The 18370-nt window shown below is 45.8% G+C and overlaps 1 protein-coding gene across 1 annotated transcript in view; it reads right to left on the reverse strand.

Moving 5' to 3' along the window:
* The window catches only part of NRAP (nebulin related anchoring protein), a 79753-nt gene that overhangs the window by 32084 nt on the left and 29299 nt on the right, over positions 1 to 18370 (reverse strand). The window contains exons 8-19 of the mRNA XM_019646569.1: positions 16702 to 16800; positions 15361 to 15465; positions 14053 to 14160; positions 13722 to 13823; positions 12167 to 12364; positions 11485 to 11589; positions 8959 to 9057; positions 7732 to 7836; positions 6495 to 6602; positions 5145 to 5456; positions 3875 to 3979; positions 1003 to 1101 (exon numbers count right to left, since the gene is read on the reverse strand). Coding sequence (XP_019502114.1) covers positions 1003 to 1101; positions 3875 to 3979; positions 5145 to 5456; positions 6495 to 6602; positions 7732 to 7836; positions 8959 to 9057; positions 11485 to 11589; positions 12167 to 12364; positions 13722 to 13823; positions 14053 to 14160; positions 15361 to 15465; positions 16702 to 16800 — 1545 coding nt within the window. The remainder of the gene's footprint in view (positions 1 to 1002; positions 1102 to 3874; positions 3980 to 5144; positions 5457 to 6494; positions 6603 to 7731; positions 7837 to 8958; positions 9058 to 11484; positions 11590 to 12166; positions 12365 to 13721; positions 13824 to 14052; positions 14161 to 15360; positions 15466 to 16701; positions 16801 to 18370) is intronic.

The raw sequence follows: 18370 nt of genomic DNA on the forward strand, positions 1-18370 counted from the left end.
TCCAAGTTTCTACGTATCACAGCAGTGCCCCCTAGAGTTGGTTAGGGTAAGGAAGGAGCAGGCATTTTGTTTTCCTTTATACAAAAGTTCTCGTTTCTCAGAATTCAGTTTGGTTCTGATGGGCTGATTATCAAGATATGATAAATTCCTAAACCCATATGTTTGGAAATCACCCCAGCACACATTCCGTCTGGCAGGCTTTCAGGCCACTTCAGAATGCCTGTCATATAAAGCACAGCCAGAATAATTTGCTCAACTGGGAAAAAAAGGGAGAGGATTCTGAAATGCCTCCCTCCAAGGTTTGTAAATTTTCCTTGTGGCAAGCTGAATGGTTTAAAGATATTTAAAAGGTATGTCTGCCCTGCACAAAGGGCTGTGGGCCTCTCTCAAATTAGCCAAACATGGTTAATTCATGTCCTAAAGTGAATTTTTATAGGGCTTCATCATTCAAATTAGTCTCCAGTGAACTCTGCGCTGACAGGACAAAAGGGCAGATCTTGGTTTCACATTAAAAAGGGAATATGGGAAGTGGCTTGTAGGTTGAGTCTAATGTACATACATTAGACCCCAGTCATTTTCAAAGTCTATGGGAAATTCAGCGAGGAAGAATTCCTGCCCTTGGGTCCCAGGGAGCCCTGAGCGTGGCTTCAGTGTTCCAATTACCAAGAATTTCGCCCCAAAGTTCCAGTTCTGAAAACAAAGGTTTAAAACAAAAGGAAAGGGGAAAAGGCCCCAACCACAGACAAATCTTTGCGACATGCACTTGGGCAGGAGTCAGCGCATCAGGGCAGTGGGGTGTCAGAGCCCCAGTTGGCATCTTAAGAGCTGTAACACCCCATTTGCATCCTAATGAGGAAGCACCCCACTAAGGTGCGCCTCAGCAAGAAGCTCCTTCATCCTTAGAACAACAGAAGGAGCAAGCCAAGAACCCCTCAGCTTCAATCGCAGTGTTGAAAGGAGAGCCCACTCTTAGAGTCATAATGTATATATATTATCGCTTACATCCACGGCTTGGGTGTAACTAATTCGGGCCTGCACCATCTCCGGAGTGTCTTTAATACTGGTAAACTTCAAAGCATCTGGATGCTGACGGTACTTCTTCTGTTGAGCAGAAAAAGATCAAAGCCGTGAATTTTATGCTGCTCTTTCATGCCATTTGAAAGAGAAAATCATAGGTTGCTCGAGATTAGAGTGAATTTGTGAACATAATTATTATTCGGCTTCCTCCATCTTTACATCCTGGGTGCCTTCCGGTTACTATTTGTTTCAATTTAAGAATAACCTCATGTCAATTAACATTAAAGTAGTTCTACCTGGTGCAAAGAAAATATCTCAAAATTAGGTTATACCAGTAAAATACTGTGGGATATACACTTAGGAATGAAGTCTATATATATATATATATATATATATGTATATGCTTCAAATACTGTCTCATAGTTGTTTACATATCTTAGTTTGGGTCTCCCAAGCAAGAAAGAATATTCATGGTTACATTTATCAATTGAAGCTTTCTATTTTCTTTTCATGAAAGGACTTGGTAGAGATTATCACAGTCAAAACCCTCATGTTTGACAGTCTGTGATCATACACTATCTCGTCACTTTAGAACCTGGTTCTGTTAACATACACAATAATTCTTTAAAATGTTACAATAATAAGAAAAAGGGTGATATGATTGAGTCATCACACAATTTGAAAAGATACTGAAACAAATAAACAAAGAAACAAATTCAAATGCTGACAAAGGCCTAGGAGCCCAATTTTGATTCTAAACATCATGCTTAATTCCTCAGTTTCTTTTCAGTCAGAGTACATTTGCAGGGGACTAGAACAGTTGCTGTTTTAATGGAATTATGAAGTGTATCTTTTCACAAATTGAATAATTATTTTATAAATACTTCCTCATTTATCGGGTTGGAGTTTTGCATACTGGGTTGTCTTTAGAAGACACGGGTTACTATGCCGCCAGATGTGGCCCACCACCTGTTTGTATAAGTAAAGCTCTATTGGAGCACACCCATGATCCTTCACTTATATATTGTCAATGGCTGCTATCTGTTCCAGTGGCAGAGCTGAGTAGTTGTGACAGAAACCACGTGGCCCACAGAGTAAAAAATATTTACTATCTGCTCCTTTACACAAAAGGTTTGCTGACCCCTGCTTTAAGTGATAGGTGTGTGCGTGTGTGTGCATCTGCGGCTCTTTCAACAGTGCCCTGTGCTCTGCCCAAAAATTAAAAGGTCAACACAATTTGACACTGAACTGAAATGAGATGGTTGGGAAAAGTTGCTAAAAGATGCCTTGACTTACTGAAGTTTGAAGACTTGTATGAAGCACACAAGGTAAGCAAATTTGTGGAGTAAGTTTGCAAAATAAGGTGGAAAATTAAGACCACTGTGGAATTAAATGGTTCCAGAAAGATCCCTCAGCTATCAGACTTAAATGCATGAAGGAATCATCTTGAAGTCTAAATTGCGTGTATAATGGTCTTTACTCTTTGTGTCCTTTTATGACGGGGCACGATACTGAGAGTTTGGGATCAGGAATCCTCAAAGCTAACTGTTTGCTCCTGTCAATTTCCCACCTTCATCTTCCTAAGAGGGCCTTTCCTTAAGTAGACTGAGCTACCTAGGGCAGTCCAGTCTCCACGGAGCACCCAGGGTCTTCTGAGCCTTGAATGTTGACTAACGCCCTAAAACTTAGGCCAATCAGAGTGAGCCCCCTTTTGATATCATCTCTGTGACATGTCAGGTCACTAGAATGCTCTCCTATGGGAAAATAGCAACGCTCGGCAGGTGTATGTGAAAAACCAACATAGGTGTCTTTTTCTTTTTTAACTATACATTCAGTCTCTCCTGGGACTAAAACATGGTCCCATGGGGCTCGTTGCCAAGGCTGAAATCTTCTAGGGCGATGGCCATTATGGTCTCCTCCCACCCAGGAAAGTCTAGAAGGGCCAGGCTACTCTGAAGGCAACTAAACAAATGCTCACCTGCCTTCTGAGCAAGTCCCTCCCCCAAGAGACATGAACAGAGGTGGATGCGGGTGGTTGGAGGGTGCTCAGCCTCTGTCTGTGGGCATTCGCCACAGACAGCTCGCTGGTGTGTCTAGTCCAGTGGCTCTCCGCCTTTCAGCACTGTCTGGAATTCTTTTTGGTTGTCACAACTGGGCACAGGATGCTACTGGCATCTAGTGGGCAGAGGCTGGGGATGCTGCCAACCATCCTACAAGGCCCTGGACAGTCCTCACACAAAGAATTATCAAAATGTCTAGTGTTGAGCTTGAGAAACCCTGATCTGCTCAAGGAGACTGCCCTAAAATGTGAGGAAGTGGTTCCTTTTATAAGCTGGAGTGCTTCAGGGTCCAGCTAAGGTGGCTACAAGTAGACAGGAATGAGACTTAAATAGAAGTGAGACCCCCGCCAATGAGAGAGAACTGCATCACGTGTTTGACACCACGTGATGGTTCAAAAGCTGTTTACACTGTGGCGGAAAGAAAAAGGGAGAAAAGATGCCTAAGGTCACCAAAGGGCTTTCTGGGAGCCATAAATGTGTCTTTTCATCATCTGTCCCGTGTTGCTTCATTAAAAAGGTAAGTTAGTGGGTAGCAATTGAGCTCCTGTTTGATTGTCATTATTATTTATAATATCGTTTGTCACCCACTTTGTTTTTGCTGGGGCTCTGTGGGCCCCTACTGGTGTGCGTTTGGTATGTGCTTTCTCTCTAATTACCAGCCTTGGTCTGGGTTTTGAGGCCTTTCATGTTCCTTTGCCTTTTTCTTTGCCTTTTGAGTGGAAATTATTTTAATTTTATACAGAAATGCCACACGCCTAATGCAGCCAGGCCTGTTGCACGCTGTCAGGAAATCTCACCTCGCTAATGAGTTCTCCTGCCTTCTTCGCCTGCTCCACATTTAATGACCCGGTGGCGACCCAGCCGGTGCCTTTCATCCACTTCACATCTGCCCTGTATTGGTTCTGACAAAGGAGAAAGGGGAAAAAAAAAAGTCAAGCCATTGTTGGTGCACAGATATTTAAAGGGCTATTAACAGCTCCTAATGTACCCTTGGTGCCAGCTGAGTCAAATGAGATGCCACTTTTGTCTTATCCATTTCTGCCCAGTCACAGGTGAGGTTCCAAAATGTAAATTAATTTCCTCTTTAATTGGAGCTGTCCCGCTGATGGCGGCCTTAGGCCCCACCCCATACTACTGGGGTGGGCTGGGAGGGGCAGAGCCAACCTTGTCCTTCATTACAGACTCATGTCTACTTCGGGAAAAGGAGCGACCTCATTGTCTGCTTTCCCCATTTTCTTGTTTAAAATGACATGCAGGGGAAAAGAAAATGAGAATTCACAACAGAACTCAGGTGGGGAGCCATTTGAGAAAATTTCACAAGACAGCCGAGGCTGCCTGCAGTGCCAGTTCCTTCCTTGGTGCAGGGCGGGTGTGTGGGGGTGTATTTCTCATTTCTTTACTTGCCAGTGAAGGAGTAGTTTTAATGGAAAGCCATTTAATTGGACACATCTCTAAAACTAGCATATCCCTTATCTATCCTGAGGATAGACACACCTGGAAGGATGTGTCTACATGGATGGCCCCCACCCCAGCTGCTGTGTAACAGTCTGGCTGCAGCTGAGCTGCCTTTTTCAGTTCCCCCACTTCCTTGTACAAGAGTCAACCAAAGATGAAAGAAAGCAGAACCAGATGGGGATATAAAGAAAAAAGCAAGAGGGTTATTGGAGATTAGTGAGCTGATCATTCTAAAAATGGAGGCTACGAAAGTTGGACCGAGTATCAGAGATGCTCTTCCATAAGAGGCCACAGTTAAGAATGTCACAAATACATTCCCCACCCCCATCCCAGCAATAAAAAGAAACATAGAAAACATATGTAGATCAGAATTCCAAGGAGAAAAAAGCAGCTTCTGATTTTGTTTGGTTATATAGAATTTATAATGGGTCTAGTTTGAATTAAGAATTAAACCACTAAGAAATTAAACTGTTTCCATGTAGAGATCCAGAAACAGGTATCCTATAAATATAAACGATCGCCTTGAAAGGTCTGGGGAAACCCTTGCACCAACGCTAGCACACACACACACACACACACACACACACACACACACACACACACACAGCTTACATCGCTTTGTAAACCGTAAGCCTTCTTGGCCCATTCCACCTTCATATCTGTGGGCAGAGCTGTAAAGTGATGTGACGCCGTCTTGTAGCCTATGTCTGTGGCTAAATGCTGAGCCCTACGGGCGTGCACAAGGTGCAGCATGTCCAGGGAGACGTGACACTGGGATCTGGTGTCTTCGAATCCCTTCTTGTACTCCAGTTCACTCTGCAGCTTGGACATTTGCAGCGAGTGGCTCATTTGAGAATCTCCCTGGGCACCCTTTGCCCCGAGAAGCTTCCCTCTGGACCTCTCATAATCTTCCTTGTACTTCACCTAAAGGAGAGGAGGACAGTAGGGGCACGTGCATGAGAGTTAAAACAAAGCCATTACAACAGAATCCTATTAGAATCAGTGCCACAAAAGTTCGCCTCCTTTGAACAACTAATGTATTTCCTTTCATCAAACAGTGAAATAAAATATTACTGCTCATTATTTTCTTTTCACCTCAGCTGCCAAAAAGCTCAGAGCCAAACTGAATGCTCAGCTATAGAACAGCCTTCTCCCAATTTTCTGGTGAAATTCCATCTTTTGTCTATATGATTTTAGATTCCTCTTTCTGGATTTATTTTTAAGTGGCCTGTTGCTTTCATGAAAATCACTTTAAAATTCTTTTGGGTTAATAGATGAGAACATTAAAAATAAAAAGTCATGAAATAAAAAACCCACAGAATATCCAAAATATAATTGCTGTTTGAGAAAGGAGCTCAAATTAAAACCCAACTGAAACACATAAATGTTTAGGAGTATGAGGAGCAAAAGGGAGCGTGTTGGCCTCAAAAAAAAAAAAAAGTACTAGGCTATGAGTAATGAGGATCAGAAGAAAGAAGAAATATGGAAAAGCTTTAAAAAGTGTAACAGGGTACCAGTGCGTAGCATTATTTTCAACATTATCATTACTGTGGCCATCAGGACACTCCAGCCATATAATAGCAGTGTCACGATATGCCACCGTTTACTGAACACTTACTATGAGCCAGGCATGGAATAAACCTGTGCCGCTCAACATGCATCTGAACACCAGTGCTGGTTTGTGAAATGTTACCAGCTGATAAGATAAGGAGCTTGTGTCGGAATATAAAGCAACCCCATCACCAAGCCACTGTGTAGTTCAGCTGATATCTACATGTATTTATGTATATATAACACATATGCAATGTAAATATGCAGTATATATACATATATTACAGAATATGCATTGTATATGTATTGTCTGTACATATGTGTGTATATATATGTACGTATATGTATGTGTGTGTATACATGTAAACAGTAGGATTTGTGAGGGTTTGTACAAGTTGGACACCGACTCACCTCGCTGGCCAGGTCCCTCTTGGCTTTGGCTGCCAGGAAAGCCAAAGAATCAAGACGCAGCTCAAACCCTTTTGCCTTCTGGTTCTCCCAGCTGCTCTTATACAGTTTCTAAGGGGATTCGGGAGAAGAGAGGTCATCCTCGTGCGAGAGGGCAACCCAAGCTTCCGCAATCACCTCTAGGAGACAAACACTGATCTTTCCCAGGCACCCCAAGAGCCACAGAAACCCTACAACCTGAATACGACCGGGCCTTCCTGTTCCGGCCTTCAGTTCTCTTGATACACATGGCTTCAGTCAGAAGCAGCAGAAACTGAACTCCAGAAGCCTTGAAAAATACTAGGGGTCTTCACGAAAATTCTCCAAGCCACGCCAAGGAAATAACATTGCACAGCACACAGCAACGTTTCTGGAACGTATTCCCCATTTCTGTCCACACACCCCACCCAGCCCAGCAGCAGTCCCCGCCGCACTCTTTTCTCTTTCTGTCCCCAACCTCTAGCCCTCCTGGGCCTTTTCCTTACACCTCCTGTTTCCTGTCCTGCCTGCACCTCCAGATTTCCAGTTCTTTTTCTGGAAGGCTCCCCTCCCTTCCTGCATGTGAACCCATTTAGCCTCTGTTGCTCCTTCAAATTCTCCCCTCAACCCATTAATTGACCGCAAAGACCCAGGAGCTGAGTGGAACACCTAAGGCCCTCCTTAGAAGACAGATGGGAAAGTTGGAACTATGCATACTTTTGTGCCTAAGAGTCAAGCTACGCTGTGCACAGTCCTCCACGTGCTTTCTGTAGATTAGCTCTGAAGCCTCATGACAACCCAGTGAGGAAGGGACTAGTACTACCCTCATTTAACCAGACCACTGAGAGCAAACAATTTGCCCAAAGTCACACACCTAGTAAGTGGCAGAGCCAAGGATGAAACCCAGGCAGTCTGGCGCTAACGCCTGAGCTCAGACCCACTCCCCTGTGACATGCTCTTATGCGCTTTCAACTCCAACCCTGGAATAACCAGTGCCTCCTACCCCAACACATAGCAGCTCCACTCCCCACCAGCTCATTCCTAGTGAAAGCTATCCTCCCCGTAAAACACTGGTCAGGAACGAGGTCTGCTGGACGAGCTTTTTACAACGACCAGATATATGTAAGCTCAGTGGACACTCCAGCATGGCCGGTGGGGTTTGCTGACCAGACGCCTACACGGGGAAGCAGAGCCCACGGCGGCCCGCTCCCTCTTGCTGTACCTCGCTGAGATTGGCAGCGTTGGCTCGGGCCTGTAGGAAGACAGGCTCGTCTTTGCTGATGCTGTACTGATGGAGGGACTGCTCGTGTCCTGCCTTGTAGACCACCTGTTGGGAGAGAGAACTGGGTCAGGAGCAGATGGCAGGGGCGGGTGGGTGGCGTGGCATCACTCGTGGGTCTTTACGACTGCTCGAATCTATTGTGACTTGCCTGGGAAGTCCATTACAAAACCGACCAGACCAGACACTAGCTGGCAGGATACAGCATACGAGGCTTACGGCACTAAGGAGCTGAGAGAAGGACAAGCAGCAGTGAGGAGCTGAGGGAAGAAAGTGGCCAGGGGACCAGTCTGAAAACCACTCCAAGGTTTCTGTTCTCACACCTTTCCCTTGAGAAGGCATCGACCTCCCCAAGCTGTTCTCACCCACGTTATCCACGGCCTCAAAAAATAACCCAACAGAGGCTTCAGATGAGCAGACTCCCCAAATAGGAAAAATAAGAAGCATACTCTGCCTCCTGCACCCCTATAATCAGTCCTAATGCATTTGTAGGTTCTGACACCTGGAAAGTGGGCAGCGGCCAAAAAGAACACGAGTGAACATCTCCACGGAAAGCTCGCCACTCTTTCCCCTTCCCTCCCACCCCCAGCTTGGGTTGCCAAGGTGAGTCTGAGTTATGTTGATAGCATCCTTTCTGGCAAGTGTAGCTGGACCTTTAGGATAGAAAGCTAGGAAGGTTTTGGCCAGACTGTAGCAACTATATAACACCTGCTGGGTGCAGGTACACAGCAAGTGCTGAATAACGAATGTGGGGTTTCATTACTCTGCCTCCCACATTTGAGCTCAAGTGGACATGAAAGGCACACAGCCCACAAGCAAATGTTATCCTCCTCCAAGACAATTCTCTATTGTCCGGAATTATGGAGTCTCTGATGAGAGATAGAAGGAGAAAGAAAGAAGAAAGAAGGAATTAGGCAATACTGAAAGCTGAAAATGAATAATATCACTGGGAATCTACCCCCGATAACCAGGGGAGAAGTGTGGTGGGTGAGGCAGGGAGGCCCAGTCCCCAGAGACAGCCTGGAAGCCTGCAGAAAGTCGGGTCCAGACTATTTAAAGGGACGGTTCTTTGGTTCCTGGATCGTGCCTGGGCAGCTCCTGCAGTTGTCCCCGCAGGTCCCCAGGCCCATGACACAGCAGCCTGGTAGAGAAAGGGCAGCCCAGACTCACCCCGCTCTGCAGCTCCTGGCTTTTCTTGGCGTGTTCCATCTGGGCGCTGTCGGCCACACTGGTGAACTTCATCTCATCCACCCTCTGCCTGTAGTTTTTCTGTTTCCAAAGAAAAGGGACCCGATAGCATTAGGATTAAGCTGCCCCCACCACCACACACGTACGCACGTATACACGCCTGCTTTCTGTGGCCCAAGCATCTCCACGTTGGGAGATGTTCCAGCTGGTCCTGTAGCTTAACTAGGACCATGCAGACCTGAGACTGCCTGCTCTGGTGAGACGATTCTAGTTGCTACTAGTGAATGGGACTTGAGTTTCTCCCCCTTAGCAAATCCTGTATTTCACCGTGTGCTCTGGGATGTGTCCATTTGATAAGTCTAGATCTGACCCAGGAGAGAGTAAGGTATAGGGAACTTGGACTTTAAAACCATAAAGACCAAGGTCCCAATCTCGCCTCCACCTCTTTGCAGCTTCATGACCTTGAGCACATCACTTCATCAACTGAGCCACTCGTGCTTTGACTATATAATAGGGAAGCCCGTGGGAGCTGCCTCACTCTGGGGGTGGAGTGGAGGCTCCAATGCCATGCTCTCCATGAGTGGAGTCCACGGGCAGAGTAAGTGTTCACTGCGTCAGCCATCAGCGTTATTCATGGTGCTGTCGTGATGATCCAGGCGGCACCTGCTCTAAGGATGGGCAGTGCCAGGAGCCACAGACAGGAGGCTGGCAGCCAGGTGGATTCACCCTCGCAGCTGCTTAGTACTCCAGATCCCCGAGGTCTGGTCCTCACTGTGTCCCCATCTCACAGCCACAGAGTAACTGGCAAAGTTTCAAATGTGCTAATTCCGTCCCTCACACGGGGACATCTTGTCCACGGAGGTTAGTTCCTCTGGCTTTTCCATTGGAGTTGCCAAAGTTGATGGCACAGGTGGCCACTGGGGATGGCTTGCTGAAGCAAAAGCTTCACGTGGTGGGGAGATCAGGGCTAAGCAACCCCCTACACACACACACACACACACACACACACACACACACACACACGGTGCTGTCGACAAGAGGGTTATAGATACCAACTGAACCCCAAACAGGGACTGGAATATTGAAAACTCTTAGAAATTCTAGAGCAAATATTTCAGAGACTTGTAATTTCCTTTTCAGTTCCAGTGTGTTAAATGGGTGAACTTCATGACATAATGGAAGGAAGTCGCATTGCCCTTTCCTGGTTGGGAAGTCACAGCGATCCCAGACTCCACAATGGTTAAAATACTTAATTGACGAGCCAAGAATCCACCCTGCACAGGACACACCAGAGATATTAAAAAGGGGAAAGAAATGATACCTTCCTGGCTCTCAAGGAGCTCAACAATTAGTAGGCACAGGAAGTGAGACAGAAGTGGACACTCCTCAGGCTGAATTCATTCCTAAAGCTGGTTGGGGCCGCTCGCTGCACCCCTGTCCAAGACAAATGGGGCTCCGGTTGCTCCACCTGGAGTTCAGCTGGTCTCAAAGAAGCTAATAGGGACCCTAAAGGGTCATTGTCTTCTCTCTACCTTCCTTACTTATACATTTTAGCTGGACTGTGTCTGTGTCAGGGCAAAGGATGCGTGCCATGGGAAAATAAGAATAAATTACAAAACGGGCTTTGGGGGTATAATATTGCTTAGCTGGGCAGTGGATGAAACACTGGATACGCGTGCCAGCTCTGCTACTTCCTGGAAGTGTGACTTGAAGTCTCACTCTCCTCCTATGTAAAATGGGACATTACTAGGGTACTGATAGTGTCACTCACATAGGGCTGCTGTGAGCAATAAATGAGGGTGTTTGCTGGGTGGTCAGTAAATGGCGGCGATGACTACGTAAGTATTATCAGTCCGCAACTGGTAGTTACGACTATCGCTATTATTACCATTTGCAAAAGAGATGCCGACTCAGCCTTCCTGGCCCCCAAACAAGAACTCCCTTTGAGGATCCCAAACACAGCTCCTAAAATAGTCCCATTTCCATATCAAATGCCCTTTAAAAGTCCTCCTGTGCCCGCTGCCAAGGCAGCTTTACACGGTGAAAAGAGAACCAGGCTTAGAGCCACAGGGACTTTGGAGGGTAGCCTGTGTCCAACCTTCTCATTTTTATGTGAGAAACAAGAGGATCTGAAGGGTTGAGTAGGCTTGGTTGGAGTGTGCAGTGAGGTTAAGGCACGAGCATAATGAGAAGGCTGACCTCCAAAGGTCAGAAGGCATCACACAACAAACACAGGCTTCCCACGTGCTAACTGACCGCGCATTGCAACCCTTCTGAACTATTCTTTGGATGCAACTGGCAACTTAAAGCAAACTGGCAGGCTTCTTGCAAATACCTCCGCAGGAAGTTTAAAGGTGAGGAAGGTGAGTGCAGGATGTACTACAGACACAAAATGAAGACATGCTCCTCTGAGTCACACCTAAAATAAGCCTAGGGGTCGGGGCGGGGGGTGTGCGGTTACAGAATCAGAGCAAAAGATCACTGCTAGAAGCCAGGGGCTCAGGTTACCTCGCTGACCAGCTGTCCAGCCTTCTTGGCCTGTTCCAAATTGAGGCTGCCCTCGGTCAGCCACCCCACGCCTTTCATCCACGCCAGGTCGGCTCTGTATTGTAGCTGCAAGAGAAACACCAAACTCTCATCAGGCACATGGATGCAGCCTGGACAAAGTTGAGGGCAGCATTAGGAAAATCCTTGCTCCTGTGTTTGTCTTCCTAGAAGACCTTCTCCCTACTCTTTGTATAGTCATATAGGCAGAACTCTACTTAAGGTGGGGGCGGGGGAAAAGCCACAGGGCCCACTGTTACCAAAAGAGCATGTCCTACCTTAGTGCTGAAACAGCACAACCTAACCGAAAAGAGGGCTTTGCAGACCTTCTGATCAAGAACCCTATCGGCCAACTTGCTAAATTTCCAAGATTTACTTACTATTTTCAACATTTGACTCCTCTTTGTTCATCCTGACTTTCATCATAGCTCTGAACCCCAATCCTCCACCCTCTAGTCTCCACTGCCTCAACTGCCTCTATATCTCTACCTCCCCACCCATCCTCCCTGGGCCTGGCACATCTCTAGCAGGTCTTCCTCCGCCTTACGTAATAGACACATGCACAGGTTCAAAATCACTCTGCAAGTGTCACTGTATCCAATGGCAAGAGATGCATGGGGAGAACTGGCAATGCGTGATGGCCCACCTCACTCTGGAGCCCGTAGGCTTTCTTGGCCCACCGAGTCTTCATATCTTCAGGCAGCACAGTGTACTCATGCAGTTTTTTCCTATAGTCCACGTCACTGGCCAGGGCCTGGGCCTTCTTAGCATGCGTGATGTTTACCATATCCATCGGCAGGTGAAAGTGGGTCTTACTCTCTTCAAAGCCTTTCTTGTATTCCACCTTGAATGCACCAAAACAAGGCCCATTGCTTAAAGCCTGCCTTTTCCAGAGTGATGTGCAAACACAGGAAAGAAGTCCAGGCTTTCATGAGAAATTGGCCCCCTGGGCAATGCCACCTGTCTGTCAGCAAGGAGGGACCCAAATCCTGGCTCTGTGAGGCGATGGTGCTGGGAGGCTGAGGTTCTACACTACTTCATCTCCGGGTGGAATGCCTCCTACCAATCCTAAATGTTTTCACCTGGCGACCCCAGGAGGCAAACGCTCTATTCCTGGCTTCTGTAGAAGCTTTAAGAGGCAGAATAACAAAGCTTGGGCTCCAGATCCATAGCAGCCAGAGTTCAAACCTGATCTGCCCTTTTGTCAGCTGGATGACCTCTGGAAAGTTACTTTACCTCTCTAAAACCTCATGCTCCTCAGGGGACTATTGTGGTAAGTAAACAAACTAGCAGGTGACACCTGCTTGGTGCAGCGATGGGCATATAGAAAATGCTTAATAAATGTTAGCAATGAGGATGGCTAGGCACTGCACAGGGCTTGTTCTGTAGGCACATCCAAAATGGCTACCCAGATGCTAACTCTCTTAGTCTAGTCAAGCCATGGCTCCTTAATGACTCATCAGGTAAATATATCCGACTGCACCATAAAAGCAGTATAAGCTGGCCTCACAGCTTGGATCAGGCATTGTAAAGCAGAAACCTGATACTCCTGTGTCCTTTTTAACTGTTCAGCATTGGCAGGGAAGACTTGATTAGAAACCAAGTCTGTCCCTCCTAGCAGAACACTCTTTCCTCCAAAGGATTTTGGTAAGTGACATTTACTAAGGTTAATCGCCAGCCATTTCAGTTGTTTAGAAGGAGTGTCATTTTGATTGGTTGGAGCCTGGATGCCCTAGTTGCTTGCTAACTATCTTGAATAGCATGTGTATTTCTGACCACAGGATTCATCCAGGACATTGCCACAATAAACAGGGTGCTTACTGTCTAACTCTCCCAGTAGAATTAAGCTCCATTGGGGAGGAACCTGTTATGTGGCGTTCATTCTCATGGCCTCGTGTGTGTCTCACAGGATCTTGCCCAGAGTATTTGCGTGGCAAACATCTGTAGGATGAATAAATGTGACCGAACATCTTCAGGAGATGCTGGTCACCCTTAGGGGCCACACTACTTATCTATTTTAAAAGAATGGTATGCTTTGTCAACATAAAGAAATGGAACAAACTTCTCGTGAGAGCCAGGAAAGAAATTGTACAATAGGTGGAAGTCAATAAAGATGACAGTCCCAGGTGAAGGAGGCCCAGGAAAACACTTGAAAGTGACACAGTTCTAAGTAAAGGGTGGGGGGTAAGAAAAGAATTTACCTCGCTGCTCATCTTGGCAACCTGCAGGGAGTGCAGAAGCCTAGAGTCTGTCGTTCCCATGACTTTGCCTTTGGTTTTTTCATATTCTTCTTTGTATTTAATCTTGAGAAAAAGAAGAAAGTCTACTGTGAGTGAGAGAGAAACTTTGCGATCTCAGGGGCTTTGCTTTTAACAAGTGCAAGGGAACAATTCAGAAAAAAACACCTCTCAGCCTTTCACACCCAGAAGATTAAAGTATTGCAATGTTTACAACATTAACAGTCATTATTTTTTTTTCTGCAGCGCCACTGACATTTCTTATGCATTTCTGAGTTAATAAGAGAAAACCCACATTGCTAGCAAGCTCTCCGGAAGCTTTGGCGGCCAGCAGAGACATGGCATCCAGCTTCATTTCAAATCCTTTCCCCTTGGTCTTCTCCCAGCCTTCTTTGTACTTAACCTGAAAAACAAAAGCACAGGGGAGTAGGAGTCACCATCTACATTCCTGTCAAAACTTGAAGAGAAATTACGGGAAAAAAAAAAAAAGAGCAAAGTTGGTTTTTTTCATCTGTCCATAGACCAGAATCTTGGTATTATTATCAAAATGACCATAGCAATTATTAAGACCCTTAATTGATTCCATAGCTGTTGGGCCATGCAGGGCAGTGGTAATGGGACAGGACCAAGGGAAGACCTGTGAGCTCACCCTAGCTCTGCTGTTTTCTGACCATGTGACCTTGGGCAAATTACTTTATGCCTTAGTTTACCATTTTCAAAAAGAATATCATATTAATCTGTCTCAAGGCTGATAGGAGAATAAATTCAATATAGTATATGAAAATAGACCTTAAGCTGGTAAAGTGCAAGAGAGATATAAGGTATTAATATTGACAATGCCATGGTAACAGCACCTACTGTTCAATGGCCCTCTCCTAAGTGCCTTCTACTCATCTACTCAACAAATGTTTGCAATAGGCCTGTGAGGCTCAAAGACATTAAAACCTTACATAGGGTCATGGGTTAAAAATGACAGTGCCAACATCTGACCAAGGTTATCTGATACCAAAGCCCATGCCATTATGTCCTTATAAAAAATACTTCCTGGGGGTTATAACCATTGAATAATTCCATACATAAATTGCCTACTTCAATGCCCAGCATGGAACAAACACTCAACAAACATTAGTTCCTTTTCTTTTTGCTCCTGCCCCACAAAGTCCATCGAGAATGAGAAGCCTAATCACAGCCCATTTGTGACTCTAGTTAAGAATCTGGTGATTAAGATTGATCTTCTTAAAACTTAAATTTTCTCTACACAGCAAAGCTCTGGTCATCAGGAAGATGATGATGATGGTGGTGATGATGGTGATGATGGTGATGACGATGGTGACGATGATGATGATGGTGACGATGGTGACGGTAATGAGTGTGTGTGTTCATGTACATGTGCTCATATAATGAGAATTAAATTGCTATGATAAACTTATCCCCAGGGAACTACCACATTCCATGAGAGAGCAAAACTCAAAATTATAACGTGGCGGGTGCCTTCGATGAACTGCTTTCATTCGCAGACTAGTCCTGGCTCACTGGCACGGCTATCTTCACGTCCACCTCTGTAGCCACCCCCACCATGCTCTCACCCACGCTGCCTGCTTACCTCACTAAAGAGTTCGGCATTGGTTTTGGCCTTCACCAGCTGAGGTACATCCTGGGGCAATGTGTAATTCAGCTTATTTTTCTCATAGTCAGCGCGGTAATTCACCTGTTGAATTTAAAATAAGCCCGCAGGGTGAATGCAAGGTTTTTACATGGGCAGAAGGAGAATACCGAAGAGACACTCTCTCTTTCCCTTCCCCCTTAGACTCAAAGCAGAGACGGGGTTTCAGGAAAAGACATTTTACAAGGAGGCCTGTAATTTTATGAATGTTTTAAATGAATAGACTGAGAATGTCGATGAAAAGGAAAACAACTCATAGATATTTGAAGCTGTGAGGCCGCAAAGGATTTCCCTGTGGCCAGCTCACCAGCTCTCCTTTGAAGCACATGGGGAATGAAACTTAGTTTTTTAGCTTGCTGCAGGCCTGAACATCTTGCCACATGCAGGGTGACTATTCAGAGAGAAATTATCAAATGCCTACCCACATTGAAAAAAATAACAGCCATCTTAAGTCACAAAGAAAGAGCCAACCAGACATTATGTGACTCCCAGTAGAACAGAGCATCGCCTGAGAAGCAGTCTTACTCTGAAATTAAACCTCAACCTGACCAAGTCTATAGACCCAACTATAATATTATTTTATAGGACATGTGGAGGCCAGAGGAACACGTGAAGTCCACACTGGGATGCGGCTGGCAAAGCTCAGACTGTGGCAAACGTTACAAGATAAACAATCCAGTTTCTTCAACAACCAACTTGCAGGAAAAGAGATAAAGAAGAAAACTTGAAGATGGAAGAGTCTGAAAGACATATCAAGCCATCACAAAGCGTGGATCTTATTTGGATTCGGATTCAAACAAACTATACAAAAAATTATAACTTTATGAGACAATTGGTATGTTGAATGCTAACTGAACGTTGGTGATATTGAGAATTACTGGTGTGGCATATTAAAAATTGTATAAATATGTGTAAATTTTTTTTATATTTTAGAGGTTCAAACTAAAATACTTATAGGTTAAGTTGTGCAACACCTGGGATTTTCTTCAAAATTATATGGGAGGGGAACAGAGTGGATGGACATATAGTTGAAGCAAGACTGGCCATGAGTTGATAATTGGTGAAGCCGGGTGACTGATACATGGGGATTCATTACACTATTCTTGGAATGTATTTGAAATTTTCCAGAGCAAAATGTTTAAATTGAGAGGGGTCATTTCACAGTCGTAGTAAGACATATGTCGCCATTAATGAAAGTCAAAACCTTGGGGAGTCAGATATCTGGAGGCCACAAAGCAATCGCAAGTCCCGCCACCCAGCAGAGCAGGTCAGGTCACTCACATGACTCAGCTGCTGGGCATTGATTTTGGCTTGAATAATCTGAGGCGTGTTGGTCACAGAGCTATACTTCAGCTTGTCGATGCTTTGCCTGTAGTTGACCTGGGTAAAAAGAGGCACAAGAAGACGTCACGTGCACTTGTCTCTAAGATTTGCTCAGTTCTCTCCCCCTAAGCCCAACAGAGCTGCAATTCTCCAATTACTAGAAAAAGAATCAAAGATTCCAATTGCAGACCAACAGACACTGCAAGCCCGCGGACAGGAAAACAGTACATTGACGAGTGAGTGACTTGAACAGGCAGCTCATAAAAGAGGTCAGCTCAGTGGCCGGTGAGCACAGGAAGAGGTGCTCATCCACATTATAAATCAGAGAAATGCCTGTTAACACCGCAACGAGACACCCCTCCACATACGCCTCAAGAGTGAAAACTTAAACTGAGGACAATACCAAGTACTGCAAGGCTGTGGAGCTGTTCTGAGAGTTCAGAACACGGCTGGCAGAAGTGCAGATAGGCACAGCCACTGTGGGAAGCTGTGGTGTTCTGGCACAAATGCTTTCCCTGAGTCCCAGCAATTCTATCCCTTGGGACATTCCCACTGAAAATGCACGTACGAGGTCAGCTCCTAATAAGTCAAGCTGTATATCAATACTTAGTGTACCTTTCTATATATGTCTTATACTTCAAAAGAAAGGAAGAGGAAAGGAAAGGAAGGAAAAGAAAAATGAAAGCGGGACAAAAAAATCCAACCAAAGCCATATGCATGGCTAAGTGGGAGGCGATGGCTCATGATGGTTCTGTGTGAGGACGCCGTTGCCATGTCGTCGCCCTGTCCACCCAGCCCCGGCTTGGACCTCACTTCCACCTCGCCGGAGTCTCCAAGGAAACTGCCCTAAGCTTGGCACTATTATAAAAGATATGGGCTCAGAGGAAAGGAGGGGAATCTCCAGGGCAGCCTGGTGCCTTGACTCCCTGGCTCCCTGCTACTTCCAGATATGGAGAGCGAGGGAATTTTCTCTTTTGAAAGTACAATTTTCCTTTCAGAGAGTTAAGGATCATTAGGCATTTGCACCTAAGGCTATATTCATCCAATCACCTGATTTTCCTAAGAACCACTGCGGAGAGAATGGGAACTTGAGCGGAGACGTAAAGGAATGTGTGCGGGGCTTGAGGAGAGGTAATAAGGGTGAGGGCTGAGGTGAGCTGACTGGAGCCCAGAAACCTGTGCAGTGAGAAGCCGAGCCAGGACACAGACAGATGCGCGAAAAGAGGGGGAGGCTGTGAATGGCAAGTGGCCTGTTCCACAATTTAACCAAGCTTGCCCCTAAATCCAGGGAAAGGAGGAAAAATGAACTCATCCCTAATCCTGAACTTCTAAGTTCCTGATCCCCTTTAATTTATCCATTTGTTCATCCATCCATACATTCCACAAACAGCCAGTGTCGACTCCGCAGAGTAAGCAAACTCAGACGCAGCCCTGCCCGTGTGACAGCCAAGCTGTGTCCCTGCTCCACAGACCCCAAGCTGACCCAGTCCCTCTGGACACCCGAGGCTCCCACCTACAGGCTCCAGGTTAGGCCCTGGCTTTGCTCACAGCCACCAGACCACCACAGAACACACCACTCCTAGCCTTCACACCTCTGTCGATGGTTCAAGGAGAAAAGTTTTTGCAC

Source organism: Hipposideros armiger, unplaced genomic scaffold, assembly GCF_001890085.2.
Source record: "Hipposideros armiger isolate ML-2016 unplaced genomic scaffold, ASM189008v1 scaffold_105, whole genome shotgun sequence".
Taxonomy (NCBI): Eukaryota; Metazoa; Chordata; class Mammalia; order Chiroptera; family Hipposideridae; genus Hipposideros; species Hipposideros armiger.